Genomic DNA, 18657 nt, shown 5'->3' on the forward strand with positions numbered 1-18657 from the left:
GCGTCTGTTCACGCTTTCCAAAAATACTAGGACTAGGGGGCATGCAATGAAGCTACAATGTAGTAAATTTAAAACGAATTGGAGAAAATGTTTCTTCACTCAACGTGTAATAAAACTCTGGAATTCGTTGCCAGAGAATGTGGTAAAGGCGGTTAGCTTAGCGGAGTTTAAAAAAAGGTTTGGACGGCTTTCTAAAGGAAAAGTCCATAGACCGTTATTAAATGGACTTGGGGAAAATCCACTATTTCTGGGATAAGCAGTATAAAATGTTTTTTACATTTTTGGGATCTTGCTGGGTGTTTGTGACCTGGATTGGCCACTATTGGAAACAGGATGCTGGGCTCGATGGACCTTTGGTCTTTCCCAGTATGGCAATACTTATGTACTCGCCCCTCCCTCCCCCATGCTGATAGCAGTGACAACTGAAGCAGTAACTCTGAGGAATTGCTGGATTTTTCAAAGGATAATTAAATCCCCCAACTGAAGCAGAGCACCGACTCCTGCCAGAAATGGTACCTTGTGACAACCCTCCATACAATGTGAGGAAGGAAAAGGTCAAGATCGTGGCAGAAGGAGAAAGGGAGGGGGAAAGGATCTGCCACCACCAGGAATCCCAGAACTGGCCCCAGCACCAGCAGAAGCCTTAACCCCTCCCCCCCACACACACACACACCTCCCAAAGCTCAACTGGAACAGGAGCTGAACTGCAGCAATGAATCCAGAAGCTTATGAGAGACCTTCACCACCTGGTGATACAGCAGATACTGCATCACCAGGAGACTTACTCTCCTATATGGCTCAGTTCAGTTTTGCACTCTTATCGCCACCTGCTGGTTGATGGTCATAACCCTTAAGTTTCTGGATTCATCTGCTCCGATGCCAAGGAAATAAATATTTGTACAAAAGAATTACACAAACCCAAGAAGCCATGCTCTACATGCTATGCAACACCAGAGAAATGGAAATATAGTAGAGTTTCGCTTATACAACGCTCTGGATTATCCAACACACCTTGGTGCCATCACAGCACTGTCACTGAGATGCACGCAAGTTTCTCTCTTTCCTGGCATCATGTTCAATTAAAAGGCAGCAATGTTAGGTAAGATTCTTGGACACATTTAAGTTTTAACTCTTTTACTGCTTCCTCTTCTGAAACATACATTCAGTATACTTTTATTTTACCCATCATCCACTTTTTCTGTATTATCCAACAACTATTTACATCAGATAATCAAGACTCTACTGTAGTAATGCATTTCACACCAGTAGTATGTAAAATGTAAAGATATCAAATGTAAATTCCAAAAACTGACATACTCCCAATCAATAAACAGAAAAAAAAAATCTTTTTTCTACCTTTGTTGTCTGGCTATTTTATATTTTTCTAATTTTCTCACTCCCCAGTCTCTGGTTTCTGCTTCCCTCTGTCTTCTATTACAGGGTTTCCTGTTCATCTGCCATGTCTTTTCTCTCTGCCAATCTTCATTTCCACCATTACGTCCATTTCCGGCATTGGTCTTTCATTTTCAGCTTTCTTCCTTGGGTGGGGGTTTTTTTTTTTTTTTGCGCTTTTCTCTCTACTCAGATTTTACCCCTCCTTTTCATTATTCAGTTTCAGTTTCCTTTTTTTTTTTTACAGCATTTCCCATATCTCTCTCCAACACCTATACCAAGTGTCTAGCATCTCCCCTTCTCTTCTCTTCCCCAGTAGTAGGGCTGGCCCTATCAGAAGCCTATATCCCATTTTCTTAGCACCACAGAAGTGAATTACAAGAAATACACTAAAATCAAGCTACTTATCTTTAACAGCTGTTCTCCACAGACAGCAGTACAGAAGTCCTCACAAATGGAGTGGAAAAGTAGCCCAATGGTTAGTGCAATGAGCTGAGAATCTGAGGAACCAGATTCTATTCCCACTGTAGCTTCTTGTCACACTGGGCAAGTCAGTTAACCCTCCACTGCCCAAGGTACAAATCTTAAATTGAGAACCCCTACATATAAATGGGATTGACATCACACGATACCTCAGATCCATATGTAGTTTATAATGGGAGGTAAAGATCTTGAGTCCCCCCCCCCCCCCCCCCCAACACCCAGGGTCAAGCAGCATAGCAAGTCCTCACCAGTGGGATTTCACAGCTAAAGTCTGCTTTTAAACAAAATTAAAAAGCTAAACTTTGGGGGGGGGGGGGGGGGGAGAAAAAAATCACACTACCAATGGAAAAGTGTATTTTGTTGATGACCTTTTTATTTATTTTTTAAAGTCAGCATGTAAATTATAAAAATGGGCCTAGGAGGAAGAGTTGAATTCTAAACCTCAAAGAGATTTTGCAAGACAGACTAATCAAACCTACTCTCTTATTGGGAATCTCTTTCCAATCTATGAGATGAGAATGTATGGACTGAAGTCCGTATCACAGCCTTGCAAATCTACATAAAAGCTAATCTTCACTGATTAACGTGACCATCGGGCTCATTTTCGACACAAATCAGAAGATGGACGTCCTTCTCAAAGGGTCATCCAAATCGGTATAATTGAAAGCCGATTTTGGACGTCCCCAACTGCACTCCGTCGCAGGGACGGCCAAAGTTAATAGGGGCATGTCGGAGCCATAGCGAAGGCGGGACTTGGGTGTGCCTAACACTTGGACGTCTTTGACCCATAATGGAAAAAAAGGATGTCACTGACAAGCACTTGGACATTTTCACCCGGACCTGATTTTCTTACTACTAAGGCACAAAAAGGTGCCCAAAATGACCAGATGACCACCGGACGGAATCGGGGATGACCTCCCGTTACTCCCCCAGTGGTCACCAAACCCCTCCCACCCTCAAAAAACATCTTTAAAAATATGTCGTACCAGCCTCAGATGTCATACTCGAGTCCGTGACAGCAGTATGCAGGTCCCTGGAGCAGTTTTAGTGGGTGCAGTGCACTTCAGACAGGCGGACCCAGCCCCATCCCCCCCACCTGTTACATATTTGGAGAAAAACAGCGAGCCCTCCAAAACCCACCACAAACCCACTGTACCCACATCTAGGTGCCCCCCCTTCACTCATAAGGTCTATGGTAGTGGTGTACAGTTGTGGGTAGTGGGTTTTGGAGGGCTCAGCACACAAGGTAAGGGAGCTATGTTCCTGGGAGCAATTTATGAAGTCCACTCCAGTGCCCCCTAGGGTACCTGGTTGGTGTCCTGGCATGTCAGGGGGACCAGTGCACTACAAATGCTGGCTCCTTCCATGACCAAATGGCTTGCATTTGGTTGTTTCTGAGATAGACATCCTTGGTTTCGAAAATCGCCGAAAATCAGAAACATCCATGTCTAGGGACGACCAAATACCTGACGGTATTTTCGAAACGAAAGATGGACATCCATCTTGTTTCAAAAAAACGTGTTTCCCTGCCCCTGGATCAGGACGTTTTGCGAGGACGTCCAAATCAAAATTTGGACGTTCCTTTCAAAAATGCCTCTCTACGGCTCCTATGGTGGGGGACTTAATATGACCCCCTTGGTACAGGCCTGCTCAGAAAAACACAAAAAGGTGCAATCTACTAGCCCAGTGGTTCCCAAACCTGATCCTGGACGTACCCCAGCCAGTCAGGTTTTCAGGATAACCATAATGAATATTCATGAGACAGATTTGCATGCAAAGGAGTACTTCCAGCGACATGAATATATGGAATAGAAACAGCTGAAGGCAACTTTACAAAGGCCAAGTCAAATATTCCATAATTGCTTTCATTGTTGAGAGGAGTCAAGTTGGTAATCATTTCACAAATTCAACTTAAAGGACCAGACTGAGATACGTGAACTGATGTAACTAGTATTACTGGAAGAAATGATAATGGAGGATATACCAATTGTCTTATCTCAACATAAATTATGATTTTGTGTGTGTGATTTTAGTTTAGAAATATTGTTTTGCGAGTATTTTTGATATGTGAATAAAGTGAAAGACCATAATACATGAATATTCATTGTGGATAGTCCGAAAACCTGACTAGTCGGGGTACCTCCAGGACCAGGTTTGGGAACCACTCAGACAATATGTATTTGACAATACCAATTCCAGGCTTACTGGGATCAAAAGACACAAAAAGCTGGAAAGCTTTCTAAGAGCCTTCAACTGCTACTAACAGAAGGCCAAGGCCATCTGAAATCCAACATGTGCAAAACATGTTTGCCATTGTGTGAATGAGGTCTACAGAAAAAAGTTGGCAGACAAAATTAAACGACTGTGATAACCAAAACCAAACAAACATTCTGACAGAACAGCCTAACAGCACTGAAGTCAGTGAAAACAGTGGACATGGAAAAATAAATACTAACCCCCCCACCCCCGACAAGAAAATCTAAAAGACAAGAACTTGTAAGAAGAGGTCAAGTGTTGAACAAGGAGTCCCTTCTAAGACATGTATGTGAACATTTTCTAGGTAGTAGAGGGCTCATTTTCTGTCTCTATAGGTATCTGAGGAAGGGCCTGTGGACATATTATTTACATAATGTGAACTAGAAGAGGGAACCAGGGGTTCAATATCAGGAGCATGTGTGGGATACAATGGAGAAAGCTCTGGCCAAGAATTCAATGGTGTTAACATAAAAGAATTAAATTAAGGTTTTATATCGGTGGTATCTTACTCCTGTAAGACTTCATCAGCTCTTTCCCAGGGTCTCCAAGTGTTGGAGACAATGTGAGAAGACTGGTACAAAGAGTCACATTTGGTTTAACTGTACAAAATCAAGCTTATTGGAGGGTTATTCAACATAGGCTGCAACTGGATAGGGCACTCCACATCATGGGACCCAGGCATTTATCTTTTTAACAAAACTCCCTTAGGTTTGACTCGGAGACAACTGAAACTAGTAAAACACGTTCTGAATGCTGCTCAGCTAACCTTGCAGGCTTTTAACTCCTAATCCTTACTCACTTGTTCAGTACCCATGTTTTATCATTCCCACCTTAATAATTCCCTTATCTCTTATTTGTTCTATTTGTCTGTCCTAATTAGATTGTAAGCTCTGTCGAGCAAGGACTGTCTCTTTATGTCCAGTGTACAGCGCTGCGTACATCTAGTAACACTATAGAAATGATAAGTAGTAGCAGTAGTAATATCACTGATTGGAAGATGTTTCAACCACATCACTGATTAAATGGTTGACTGAACTTACTTGCTAAGTGTAGGCATACTTTATCAAAATGGGAGAGGATATAGTTATGTCCAACTACTCTTATTGAGCTCATTTTCTTTCCCCACATTTAAGCTGAGAGTATTTTTCTTCTTCATCAGAGGGCCAACAAAGCTGATTTTGTAGAATTATGAGCACAAGTTATGCACTATGGAATGGGTTAAAAGGCCAGAGATTGATAAATCTGTATCAGAGATTGACGAGCCTGCATGACTCTGGAATGTATAGACTATTCTGACACCCTTAGGGGGGCAAGCAGGCCTGGGAAAAAAACTAATGTAAACAAACAGGAAGAATGTTGTCTAACAGCTTAAGGAAACCAGATGCTGGAAATCAGATAATAATCTGTGAGAAGGATATTTTGCAGAAAAAGTCTTGTAAATCATTGTCTGAAACAAACGATATAAGCAGCTGAATCAGAATAATATTTTGGACATGCAAACAGAAAACATCTCGTTATGTAACTGTTGATCTCTCATGAGAAACTATTGTATTTGGTAAGTGAATAAAATTGACTCTCTCATATGCATGTAGCTTTGGTTTCTTTTACCCCTCCTAGTTGAGAATGGCTGGTTCATGCTAATTTGGGAAGGAATACAAGCAGCCTAAAAACAATTTCAATTAGGTATTTTGCTTTCCCTGTTCCTGTTGTTTAGGTTATTCGGGAATTATGGGGGGGGGGGGGGGGGGTTACTATAGCATTCTCTTTAAATGACAAGAGGTGGGGGATTTTGCTGGTTATTGTTTGCTGTATCCTGTTCTTCTTTATTTTCTTTTAAAATTTAAAGGACATGTGCACTTGTGTCTGGCTTTATTACATTGTCATTCCTTTTTGCAATGCCATATATTAAACTGCTTTGTACAAAGGTTACTGTATCTTTTGAGTGTTTTACATTGGAATTTTAAGAAAGACCTCTTAAAAAAAAAACTTACTATAAAAGGTGCAGTGCTTAAAGGGTGGGGGCGAAAAAGACATTTTTGTGACCACTTTCAATTTTCAAGTGTGGCAAGGGAGAAGGGGAGGAAGGAGAAGACAGACAGGAGTTGTTCAGTCACCCTTTGCTTCCACTGTAACAGGTGAGGGGGCTTAGAGGGCAGGTGCGGCCTAGTAGTAAACTGCAAGATTTTACACCTTTCTCCTTCCCGGAATGGAGTGTTCCATTCACGCTTAAGGTCAGGAGAAGTGCAGTACTTCAAGAACTTTGTACAAGATGGTGTCAATCTCCAAAGCTAGAGTGAAGAAAACAGGGTTATCAATTCCATTTTTTTTTGCATACTTCCAATTGAGATTCTAATGAGGAGCTCTACTTTGTGGGACCTTGAGAGGAATCCAAAGGGAGGTTGGGGTCAAAACATATTGTTTCATAGCGGAAGTTGCAGAAAGTTATTCTTAAGGTTGTACAAGGAATTAAAGGTGATCAGGAATTGGTGGAAAGGATCCAGCAAAAAGCATATACTCTGAGATCGCTCCTTTATAGATCAGGAATGGGCTAAGGTAAATTTGTGATCAAATGGTCTTGGGCAAGAAATTTATAAATATCTGCATTTTAAAGAAATATACAGGTTATATGCAAGCCCAGAAAAGCTGTTTGCCATGAGAAAGTGAGAGGTAGCTTTATGCTGGCATAGATGAAAGCAAAAAATGAAGATACATACCTGTAGCAGGTATTCTCCGAGGACAGCAGGCTGATTGTTCTCAAGATTGGGTGATGTCCACGGCAGCCCCCACGAACGGAAATCTTCCTAGCAACAAAGCTTGCTAGAGCCTTTGAGCGCACGCGGGCGCGGCCATCTTCCCGCTCGTTGCGCGAGAGTCCCGACAGTTCAATAAAGCAAACAAGGACAAAGACAACTCCAAAGGGGAGGTGGGCGGGTATGTGAGAACAATCAGCCTGCTGTCCTCGGAGAATACCTGCTACAGGTATGTATTTTCATTTTCTCCGAGGACAAGCAGACTGCTTGTTCTCACGACTGGGGTATCCCTAGCCCCCAGGCTCACTCAAAACAAAGAAAGGTCAATTGGGCCTCGCAACAGCGAGGACATAACAAGGATTGACCTACGAAGAAACATCTGAGTGCGCAGCCTGGAACAGAACAAAAATGGTTCTAGGAGGGTGGAGCTGGATTCTAAACCCCGAACAGATTCTGCAGCACCGACTGCCCAAACCGACTGTCGCGTTGGGTATCCTGCTGAAGGCAGTAGTGAGAAGTGAATGTGTGGATTGATGACCACGTCGCAGCCTTACAAATCTCTTCTACAGTGGCTGACTTCAAGTGGGCCACTGACGCTGCCATGGCTCGAACACTATGAGCCGTGATATGACCCTCAAGAGTCAGCCCAGCTTAGGCATAAGTGAAGGAAATGCAATCTGCTAGCCAATTGGAAATGGTGCGTTTCCCCACAGCAACTCCCCTTCTGTTAGGATCAAAAGAAACAAACATTTGGGCAGACTGTCTGAAGGGGCTTGTCCGCTCCACATAGAAGGCCAATGCTCTCTTGCAGTCCAATGTATGCAACTGACGTTCAGCAGGGTGGGTATGAGGACGGGGAAAGAATGTTGGCAAGACAATTGACTGGTTAAGATGGAACCCCGACACCACCTTCGGCAAGAACTTAGGGTGAGTGCGGAGGACTACTCTGTTATGATGAAATTTAGTATACGGAGTGTGGGCTACCAAGGCTTGAAGCTCACTGACTCTACGAGCTGAAGTAACAGCCACCAGGAAAATGACCTTCTAGGTCAAATACTTCAGATGGCAGGAATTCAGTGGCTCAAAAGGAGGTTTCAACAGCTGGGTGAGAACGACATTGAGATCCCATGACACTGGTGGAGGTTTGACGGGGGCTTTGACAAAAGCAAACCTCTCATGAAACGAACAACTAAAGGCTGTCCAGAGATGGGCTTACCTTCTACATGATAATGAAAAGCACTAATCGCACTAAGGTGAACTCTTACGGAGTTGGTCTTGAGACAAGACTCTGATAAATGTAGAAGGTATTCAAGCAGGGTCTGTGTAGGACAAGAGCGAGGATCTAGGACCTTGCTGTCACACCAGACGACAAACCTCCTCCATTTAAAAAAGTAACACCTCTTCGTGGAATCTTTCCTGGAAGCAAGACTCGGGAGACACCCTCAGAAAGATCCAAGGAGGTGAAGTCTACGCTCTCAACATCCAGGCCGAGAGAGCCAGAGACTGGAGGTTGGGATGTAGAAGCTCCCCCTTGTTCTGAGTGATGAGGGTTGGAAAACACTCCAATCTCTACAGTTCTTCGGAGGACAACTCCAGAAGAAGAGGGAACCAAATCTGACGTGGCCAAAAGGGCACAATCAGAATCATGGTTCCGCGGTCTTGCTTGAGTTTCAAAGTCTTCCCTACTAGAGATATGGGAGGATACGCATACAGAAGGCCCTGCCCCCAATGAAGAAGAAAGGCATCCGATGCTAGTCTGTCGTGTGTCTGAAGTCTGGAACAGAACTGAGGGACCTTGTGATTGAGCTGAGTGGCAAAAAGATCCACCAAGGGGGTGCCCCACACTTGGAAGATCCTGCGTACCATGCCCGAGTTGAGCGACCACTCGTGAGGTTGCATTATCTTGCTCAATCTGTCGGCCAGAGATCTGGTACCCCCCTGCTTGTTGATGTAGCACATGGCAACCTGATTGTCTGTCCGAATTTGAATGATTTGTTATTATAACCAATCTCTTTAGAGCGTTCCAGGAGGTTGATTTGAAGACCTTTTTCCTGGAGGGACCAAACTCCTTGAGTGTGAAGCCCATCGACATGGGCTTCCCAACCCAGAAGGGATGCAACAGTTGTCAGCACTTTTTGTGGCTGAGGAATTTGAAAGGGACGTCCCAAGACCAAATTGGATCGAACTGTCCACCACTGCAGGGAATTGTGAAAATTGGTGGACAGCTGGATCGCATCCTCTAGATCCCCTGTGGCTTGATACCACTGAGAAGCTAGGGTCCATTGAGCTGATCTCATGTGAAGATGAGCCATGGGAGTCACATGAACTGATGAGGCCATATGGCCTAGAAGTCTCAACTTCTGCCGAGTTGTGATCTGCTGAGACACTCTGGCCATGGAGACAAGAGACAGAAGGTTGTCTGCCCTCGCCTCGGGGAGATAGGCATGAGCAGTCTGAGTCCAGCAGAGCTCCTATGAATTCTAGTTTCTGAATTGGAAGGAGATGGGACTTTGGGTAATTTATAACAAACCCGAGTAGCTCCAGAAGTTGAATAGTCATCTGTATAGACTGTAGAGCTCCTGCCTCTGAGGTGTTCTTCACCAGCCAATCATCAAGATAAGGGAACACGTGCACTCCCAGTCTACGTAGCGACGCTGCAACTACCGCTAGGCATTTTGTAAACACCCTGGGCAGCACACAATACTAGAAGTGCTGTGTTCCCAGACGGAATCGAAGATACTTCCTGTGAGCGGGAAGTATCGGGATGTGTGTATAAGCATCCTTTAAGTCCAGAGAGCATAGCCAATCGTTTTCCTGAATCATGGGAAGAAGGGTGCCCAGGGAAAGCATCCTGAACTTTTCTCGGACCAGAAATTTGTTCAGGGCCCTTAGGTCTAGGATGGGACGCATCCCCAGTTTGCTTTTGCACAAGGAAGTACCTGGAATAGAATCCCAGCCCTTCTTCCCCTGGTGGAACGGGCTCGATCACACTGGCACTGAGAAGGGTGGAGAGTTCCTCTGCAAATACCTGCCTGTGCTGGAAGCTGAAGGATTGAGCTCCCAGTGGGCAATTTGGAGGTCTGGAAATCAAACTGAGGGAATACCTGAACCGGACTATATAAAGAACCCACCAATCGGAGGATATGAGAGGCCACCTTTGTTAAAAAAATTTTAGCCTCCCCCCGACCAGTAGATCGTCCGGCACAGGCACCTTTAGAGAGGCTATGCTCAGCCTGAGCCAGTGAAAAGCCCATCCCTTGCTTTTGCTGGGGAGCTGCAGGGGCCTGTCTGGGCGCACCCTGTTGACGCGAACGAGCGCGCTGGTGCCGAGCCTGAGAAGGCTGTCGGGAAGGTGGATTGTACCTACGCTTATTGTAAGCATAGGGAGCAGTCCTCCTTCCCCGGAAAAACAGTCTACCTGTTGAGGTAGATGCAGAAGGCGCCCGGTGGGTACGATTGTTCAGGTCAGAGGCACGCAGCCATGAGAGTCTGCGCATCACTATACCTTGAGCAGCGGATCTGGACGCAACATCAAAAGTATCGTAAACACCCCTGGAGAGGAATTTGTGACACGCCTTCAGCTGCCTGATCACCTCCTGAAAAGGCCTGGCGTGCTCCACAGGGAGCTTGTCCACCAAGTCTGCCAGTTGCTTCACATTGTTCTGCATGTGGATGCTCGTGTAGAGCTGGTAAGACTGAATTTTGGACACGAGCATAGAGGACTGATAGGCCTTCCACCCAAAAGAGTCCAGAGTTCTAGATTCTCGTCCCGGGGGTGCCAAGGCAAAATCCCTAGAACTCCTGGCTCTCTTGAGAGCGGAATCCACAACCATAGAGTCGTGCGGTAACTGCGTCCTCATCAACTCAGGTTCTCAGTGAATCCGATATTGGGACTCAGCTTTTTTGGGAATGGTGGGATTACTTAGTGGTTTCATCCAGTTCCTAAGCAATGTCTCCTTAAGGACATTATGCAAAGGGACAGTGGATGACTCCTTAGGTGGAGAAGGATAGTCAAGGACCTTGAGCATCTCAGTTCTGGGCTCATCCACAGACACCACAGGGAAGGGAATGCCCACAGACATTTCCCGGACAAATGAAGAGAAAGAAAGACTCTCCGATGACCCCTAGCAGAATAGCCTGCATTTTTAAAACTGGTGAGGCACAATGCTGGCGCAAATGTGGGTCCATAGGAACTTTTTGGCATATATGGTGGGACTGTCCGGTGATTCAACAGTTTTGGAGAAACCTACAAACCCGATTGCAGGGAGGCCTAGGAGTTGCGGTCATCCTTAGTCCAGGCTTATGTTTGCTGAATATCCCACCACAGATGAGCCGTGGCTCGCAACACAATCTGATGGCTCATATTGTTACAGCAGCTAGGACTTTAATTGCAAGAATGTGGAAACAAATTGCGGTCCCGACGGTGGATCAGGTTTTGACTAAGGTGGACTACTGCTGTCTAATGGATAAACTTACTGCTTTACGGAGAGGTGGTATGATTCGGTTTCTAAAAACATGGACTGCATACATGGGGTGGAGGGGTTTATCAGTGTGATCTCTAGTGGAGGCGGTTGTCTCTTTGTTCTGGGATAAGATTCCTCCTTCTGAATACCCTGGAGGGAGGGGGGAGGGCAAAGGGATATTGTATAGTTCTGATGGGGATGTAAGGATATGCTGTTTATGATGTTTGTTTGATATGAAAATGCTAATAAACACACTTTCAAAAAAAAGAAAAAAAGAAAAAAAAAGAAAGACTCTCCTGGGGAGAAGGCTTTCCTTCTGGTGAAGGAGTAGGATCAGAGGGAAGACCACAAGACTCCTCAGAAGAGAAATATCTGGGATCCTCCTCTTCCTCCCACCCAGGAGGCATCCTCCTCGGTATCGGACAAGAGTTCTCTGACTGCAGTCCGAAACCGTGCCCGTCTCGACGCCAAGGAACCCCATCCTCGATGGCTATGCTGAGAAGTCAACTCCCGTGCCGGCGGTGATGAAGCTCCCTCCAGTGATGTTGACAGGGAGTCGACCTGGGTGGCAGCAGACGCCGATACCGCAAGCGGTACTGGCGTCGGAGACCGCACCACAGGCATAGAGCCAGCCGCTGCTTCCATCACCGGTACCAAGGGCACAAGCACCTCCGGTACCGGAACAGACTGATGCAGCAGCCCTTCCAGAAGACCTGGGAGAATGGCTCGGATGCGCTTGTCCAGAGTCTCTGCCAGGAAAGGCTGTGGGCCCGGTGCAGGAGTCGGAGGCAGAATCTGCAAAGGGCGAGGAGGCGGTACCGGGCTGTCCGAAGACCGATGCACCGACACCTCTTATATGGAGGGTGAGCGGTCCTCCCGGCGTCAACGCTTCACGGGTGCCGAATCCTTTGACGGCCTGGAGCTCCTGGTACCGTGTCTAGAAGGAGATTGATGGCGATGCTTCTTAGCCTTCGCTCGATGCACGTCATCGGTAGTCCTCGGTACCGACGAGGAGGACGTGGAATCCAAATGCCTCCTCGGGGTCGGGTCCGAAAGAGGTCGGTCCCATTGGGCCTGCACAGCAGGAGACCCACTTGATGGCTCACTGCTCCCAACGTGTGGTGGTCTCCAAACAGCCATTACCTGCGCTCCCGATCCCATCTCCGGTGCCGACATCAATGCCGCCGACCACGGTACCGATGTCGACGCTGAAGTCCCGGGTAAAGCTCCAAACAGACGGTCCCGCTGAGCTAGTCTCGACGCCTGTGTCCGCCTTTTAAGGCTAAGACACACGCGTCTGGGCGATGGTCGGGCCCAAGGCACTGGATACACCACGAGTGGGGATCGGTACCTGAGATTGCCCAGTTGCATCGACCACACTTCTTGAAGCCGCTGGGAATCCTTGATGTCATGGACGGAAAAATAGCGGCGGCGAAGTCAAAATTCTTGATGATGCCAAAAAGGGCACAAAATGGAGAAACACGTACGTATGGCCTAAGAGGTTGCGACGGAAACGAAAGGAAACTTAAGAGGGAAAAACCTAAGAAATAAAGGATTTTTTTTGTTTGTTTTAAAAGAAACAGCTCCACAGAGCGAAAACTAAAGAAAAAAGCGGAAAAAAGACCATGAAACCAAAGGCTCTTTTCAAGGGCACACGGAGAGAAACCGTAGGCAGTCACTCCCTTACCGTGGAAAGAAAAGAACTGTCGGGACTCTCGCGCGATGGGCGGGAAGATGGCCGCGCATGTGCGTTGCACGCACTCGAAGGCTCTAGCAATCTTTGTTGCTAGGAAGATTTCCGTTCGTGGGGGCTGCCATGGACATCACCCAGTCGTGAGAACAAGCAGCCTGCTTGTCCTCGGAGAAATGCTCTTTCAATTTTAGGTACAAATTTCAAGAACCAGACTGGCAAAGAGTCTTCAACTTCCAAACGGAATAAAGGCTTAGGAGCAGACATGATTGTTAGAAAACAGGAGACTTTATTAACAAATAAATTAGTTAAAAACGAATGCCCCTCCTTCGGTCAGTGAACTATTGGTGTAGCATGGAGTTCACCAATGGAAGAAGGGGCATTTCTTTTTAGCTAGTTTATTTGTTGCATATCTTTCTAGCAGTGGTAGCCGTCTTTTTACTTCTTTCTTTAAGGCCCATTTCATCCACTATTTTTTAAGACACATTACTAAGCATAAGAAGTTTTATCTGTGCGTATACTAGAACTTTGCTCTGTGTATAAATACTGCCATCTTAAAAATTTAATGCACTCAAATTTTTTTGTGATGACGCCATTTACACAAAGAACAACATTCCAGCACATACGCAGATGTGCACCAACACTTTCATTTTGCTCAGAAATGTTTTATGTTTATTTGGTCCTTAATATACTGCCTTTCTGGGTTACAACCAAAGCAGTTCACATAACAATAACTAGAACATGCAAAGGAAGGAGAATTAAAAAGAGAGAAGGTAAAAATATAGAACAAAGAGTATAAAAAGACCACTGGCATCTCACAGCTGTTCATCAAAAGCCAGCTCAAGGAAGTAGGCTTCAAGGTACCTTTTAAACTTCTCGAGATTATCCTCCAGCCTTAAGGAACAGGGAAGGGAATTTCAGAGGGCATGGGCCAAGAAACAAAATGCAGCCTGACGAGTGGTCTGAAATCTTGCAAAAGCAGGAGAAAGGAGAACTAGTACTAGCTGCCTTAGGGAACAGGGAAAGGAATTTCAGAGGGCATGGGCCCAAGCAATAAAATGCAGCCTGACGAGTGGTCTCAAATCTTGCAAAAGCTGGAGAAGGCAGAACTAGTACTAGCTGCCTTCAGCACAGAACACTGTGTCCATGCATCTGGTGTGCTGATCCTGATTAGTGCACAAGATCTGCATGTTACTATTAGTACTAATCATTTCTATAGCGCTACTAGACGTATGCAGCACTGTACACAATATATGCAGGTACTTTTTCTGTCCCTAGAGGGCTCACAATCTAAGTTTTTGTACCTGGGGCAATGGAGGGTTAAGTGACTTGCCCAAGGTCACAAGGAGCTGCAGTGGGAATTGAACCCAGGTTGCCAGGATCAAAGCCTGCTGCAATAACCATTAGGCTATTCCTCCACTCCAAGTTTGCATATGACTAGCTTACTGCATTGGCAAGCAAAGCTTTCATGTTACATTCACATTAGTAGCCATGTGCTCAGTCATCAGCTCATAGCTCTAATATGAAACTTCCAGCATTGACTCCTTAGAAATCATAAGCAAAGATCTACTTGTGGACCAGGTAGGCAGACTTCTGTCTGGATCACCATCTGAAAATGTCAGAGTTACTAAGACATTGATCTTAAAGTAAAATGGTGCTCACATCATACCAAGTCAGAGTGTACAAAACAAGCCAACAAACAATTTTAGCATAGGTTTTATGGGCAGCCAAATAGCAGGTAAAGCCTGGTTTCCTTGGATGTAGACAGTGCCAGACATTAAAAATCAGGCCCACCTGGTCCATATACTTGCACAGCTGCCTTGTTCCAGCCTTACTGGGCAATCTCTTATCTGAACGAGCTAAGAAGTAATTATCCATTTTTACTCTCATTGCTATCTTACACTAGTAGAGGCTGAAGCAATACTGTATCTCAATAACATCATGGAATAAGGGAGGCAGCCTGCTAAGCAACCTTTCAGCTGAAGGTATTATGCTACTAGCTATTATGCTACTGACCTGTCTCCCTAAGGTCACTGGCTTTAGTGAATGCCAGATTGATTTTGGTGCTGTCGCCCACATGAGGATGATCATCATTGGTGAACAGCATGATGCGTTTGTGGCTCATTCTCAGCTTGACATCACTGAACAGATTGGCACAGATCCAGAGAGCATGACCCAGAGAGAAGTCCTTGCTGTGGCCAATGTTCTCACTAAAATAAGCTCTCCCCTTCTTCCCTTTGTACTTGTCAAGCTCCAGCACTCGCTTGGCACCTGAGGGGGAAAAAGCATTAATATTCCATGTAAATTTAAATAAGATCTTCAACCAGTCTCTACTGTAATAACTAAGGTTAGTTTTAGAGGAAGAATGGATTTTGTACCATTATTTTTATCAATTTTTTCCATGTACAAGTCTACATAATTACAAAACCACAAATCAAGAAAAAAAGTTCCAAAACTGAAGTATAAACACAATTTCAGTCCAGACCAACTGAGTAAAAATGGAAAACAAACCAAGTCTCCATTTATGACGGATTAAAAATACAAGATAGTAATTCTAGCAGCATATTTCCATAAAATAAATGCAAGCAGAATCAGATACCTTTCTACAAAGAAGAGAAAATAAAGTGTGATGCTGTCTCTAGAGCAAGTATTACATTCTCAAAGACAGAAAACTAGGTCCACCAAATTTTTTTTTACAAATGGCGTATCAAGACGTTTTTTCTTTCTTGAGTTGTATTTGGTGCATGTCTTCCAGTTGTAGCTCAAGGCGAGTTACTTTTAGGTACAGTAGATGTTTACTGTCACTGCACCATTCAAAAAAAATATTCTTATCTTGGTTTTGACCTTATATTCCTTCCTAAGTCATTAACATGGTTACAAGTATTGAGTGTCTTATTCCTTTGTTCTGTAGGACCTTGCATCCTCTACAATAGTGTTTCTCAAGTCCAGTCCTTGAGTACCCACTGCCAGTCAGGTTTTCAGGATATCCAAAATGAATATGAATGAACTTGATTTGCATACACTGCCTTCATTATATACAAATCTTTCATGCATATTCATTGTGGAAATCCTGAAAACCTGACTGGCAAGGAGTATTCCAGGACTAGACTTGGGAAACACAGCTCTAGAATGAAGAGTCAGTGTAGGTAGTGATCCCTCTTTCATCTAGTGGTCCAACTGATTATTTTACTGGCTTCTTGCTTCTTATATACCTAAAAAAGTTTTTACTATGTGTTTTTGCCTCCAACGCAATCTTTTTTTCAAAGTCTCTTTGCCTTCCTTATCAGCGCTTTGCATTTGACTTGCCATCCCTCATGCCATTTCCTATTATTTTCAGTCGGATCCTTCTTCCATTTTCTGAAGGATTTTCTTTTGGCTCTAATAGCTTTCTTCACCTCGCTTTTTAATCATGCCAGCTGTCGTTTGGCCTTCCTGCCTTCTTCCTATATCTAGTCTGGGCTTCCAGTATGGTATTTTTGAATACCATGTAACAGAGAGAGGGAACTAAGTACAAAAAAGGTCCAAGCAGAAAAACAGCACAAAGGGCCTTTAAAAACAAAGGGAACACAGTTCTTTCATCAAAAGAATCCTTTAATAGTAGAATTTGATTGGATTTTTGAATAGCATCCATGCCCAATGTTAACTTTTGACCTTTGCAGCTGCTCCTCAATTTTTTTTGTTTCCATTTTATCAGAGTCTCTTTTTTGAAAGGTAAATGCTAATATATTGGATTTCCTGTGTGTATTTAATCTAGAGATCAAATCTGATCATAGGTCCTCAGCTTAACTATTAGTTAAATGACAAAATATTTCTTCCTTTTCATTTTAAAAGTGTTACCATGTAACTTCATTGAGTGCCCCCTAGTCTTTGTACTTTTTGAAAGAATAAACAATTGGTTCACGTTTACCCATTCTACACTACTTAGGATTTTGTACACCTCTATTATATCCTCCCCTCAGCCACCTCTTTTCCAAGTGAAGAACCCTAACCTCTTAAGCCTTTCCTCCTATGACTGGAGTTCCATTCCCTTAAATCACCCTTTATTAAACCTTTTCTATTTCAATTTCTGTTTATTGTGAGTCATGTAGTCAATCACAGCATAGTAAACATAAGATAGAAACAAAATAATATACAAAATTTGAACTTACTTCAACAACTAGTGCAACTTACACTGGGAATACTTTAAACTCTCACATGTCTACCAACTCTACCAAATGTAAAGAAAATTATGCTCACACTTTTCTCCCTCCCTAACTCCCCCCTCCCTCCCTCCCTCCCTTAATGGTAAGATACATGGTAGCAAACTTATACACTAAGTCTCTCACAGGGGTTCACATGTTCATAAGGTGTCCTTTTCCGGTTGGAATGAGTGTTTGCCAAAAAGGTGTCCAAACACGAAAGAAGGCAGATTCTGAAAACCTCAAATCAGACCTAGCCACTCTCCACTCAAACTTCATACAGTCAATCATTTTGCTGCGCCATTGTTGGATTGTAGGACTTTTGGAGGAGATCCATTCTTTCAAGATAACTGCTTTAGCTGTTGTTGTTGCTCTGCGTACAAATCCTTTGTATCCTGCTGGTATAGGGGTGATCAATAATGGTTTTCCAAACAATTAAAGGGGAGTGCGCTTCCATGTAGTGTGCCACAATGTTGAAATATACTGTAATAGATTAGTCCAGAAGGCTGTTATCTTGGGACAGGACCAAAACATATGGCCCAAAGTGGCGCCCTGAGCTAGACACTTAGGACATGCACCGTCCGGAGACACTCCTGCATAGAATGCCCTTCGAGGCGATACAGTGGTGGAAATAAGTATTTGATCCCTTGCTGATTTTGTAAGTTTGCCCACTGACAAAGACATGAGCAGCCCATAATTGAAGGGTAGGTTATTGGTAACAGTGAGAGATAGCACATCACAAATTAAATCCGGAAAATCACATTGTGGAAAGTATATGAATTTATTTGCATTCTGCAGAGGGAAATAAGTATTTGATCCCCCACCAACCAGTAAGAGATCTGGCCCCTACAGACCAGGTAGATGCTCCAAATCAACTCGTTACCTGCATGACAGACAGCTGTCGGCAATGGTCACCTGTATGAAAGACACCTGTCCACAGACTCAGTGAATCAGTCAGACTCTAACCTCTACAAAATGGCCAAGAGCAAGGAGCTGTCTAAGGATGTCAGGGACAAGATCATACACCTGCACAAGGCTGGAATGGGCTACAAAACCATCAGTAAGACGCTGGGCGAGAAGGAGACAACTGTTGGTGCCATAGTAAGAAAATGGAAGAAGTACAAAATGACTGTCAATCGACAAAGATCTGGGGCTCCACGCAAAATCTCACCTCGTGGGGTATCCTTGATCATGAGGAAGGTTAGAAATCAGCCTACAACTACAAGGGGGGAACTTGTCAATGATCTCAAGGCAGCTGGGACCACTGTCACCACGAAAACCATTGGTAACACATTACGACATAACGGATTGCAATCCTGCAGTGCCCGCAAGGTCCCCCTGCTCCGGAAGGCACATGTGACGGCCCGTCTGAAGTTTGCCAGTGAACACCTGGATGATGCCGAGAGTGATTGGGAGAAGGTGCTGTGGTCAGATGAGACAAAAAT

General features: G+C 44.4%; 1 protein-coding gene across 2 annotated transcripts in view; it reads right to left on the minus strand.

Moving 5' to 3' along the window:
- The window catches only part of XRCC6 (X-ray repair cross complementing 6), a 141038-nt gene that overhangs the window by 83997 nt on the left and 38384 nt on the right, over positions 1 to 18657 (minus strand). For both annotated transcript variants that reach the window (XM_030207770.1, XM_030207781.1), the window contains exon 5: positions 15051 to 15305. In XM_030207770.1, the coding sequence (XP_030063630.1) occupies positions 15051 to 15305 (255 nt within the window). The remainder of the gene's footprint in view (positions 1 to 15050; positions 15306 to 18657) is intronic.

This window comes from Microcaecilia unicolor, chromosome 1 (genome assembly GCF_901765095.1).
Source record: "Microcaecilia unicolor chromosome 1, aMicUni1.1, whole genome shotgun sequence".
NCBI classification, from domain to species: domain Eukaryota; kingdom Metazoa; phylum Chordata; class Amphibia; order Gymnophiona; family Siphonopidae; genus Microcaecilia; species Microcaecilia unicolor.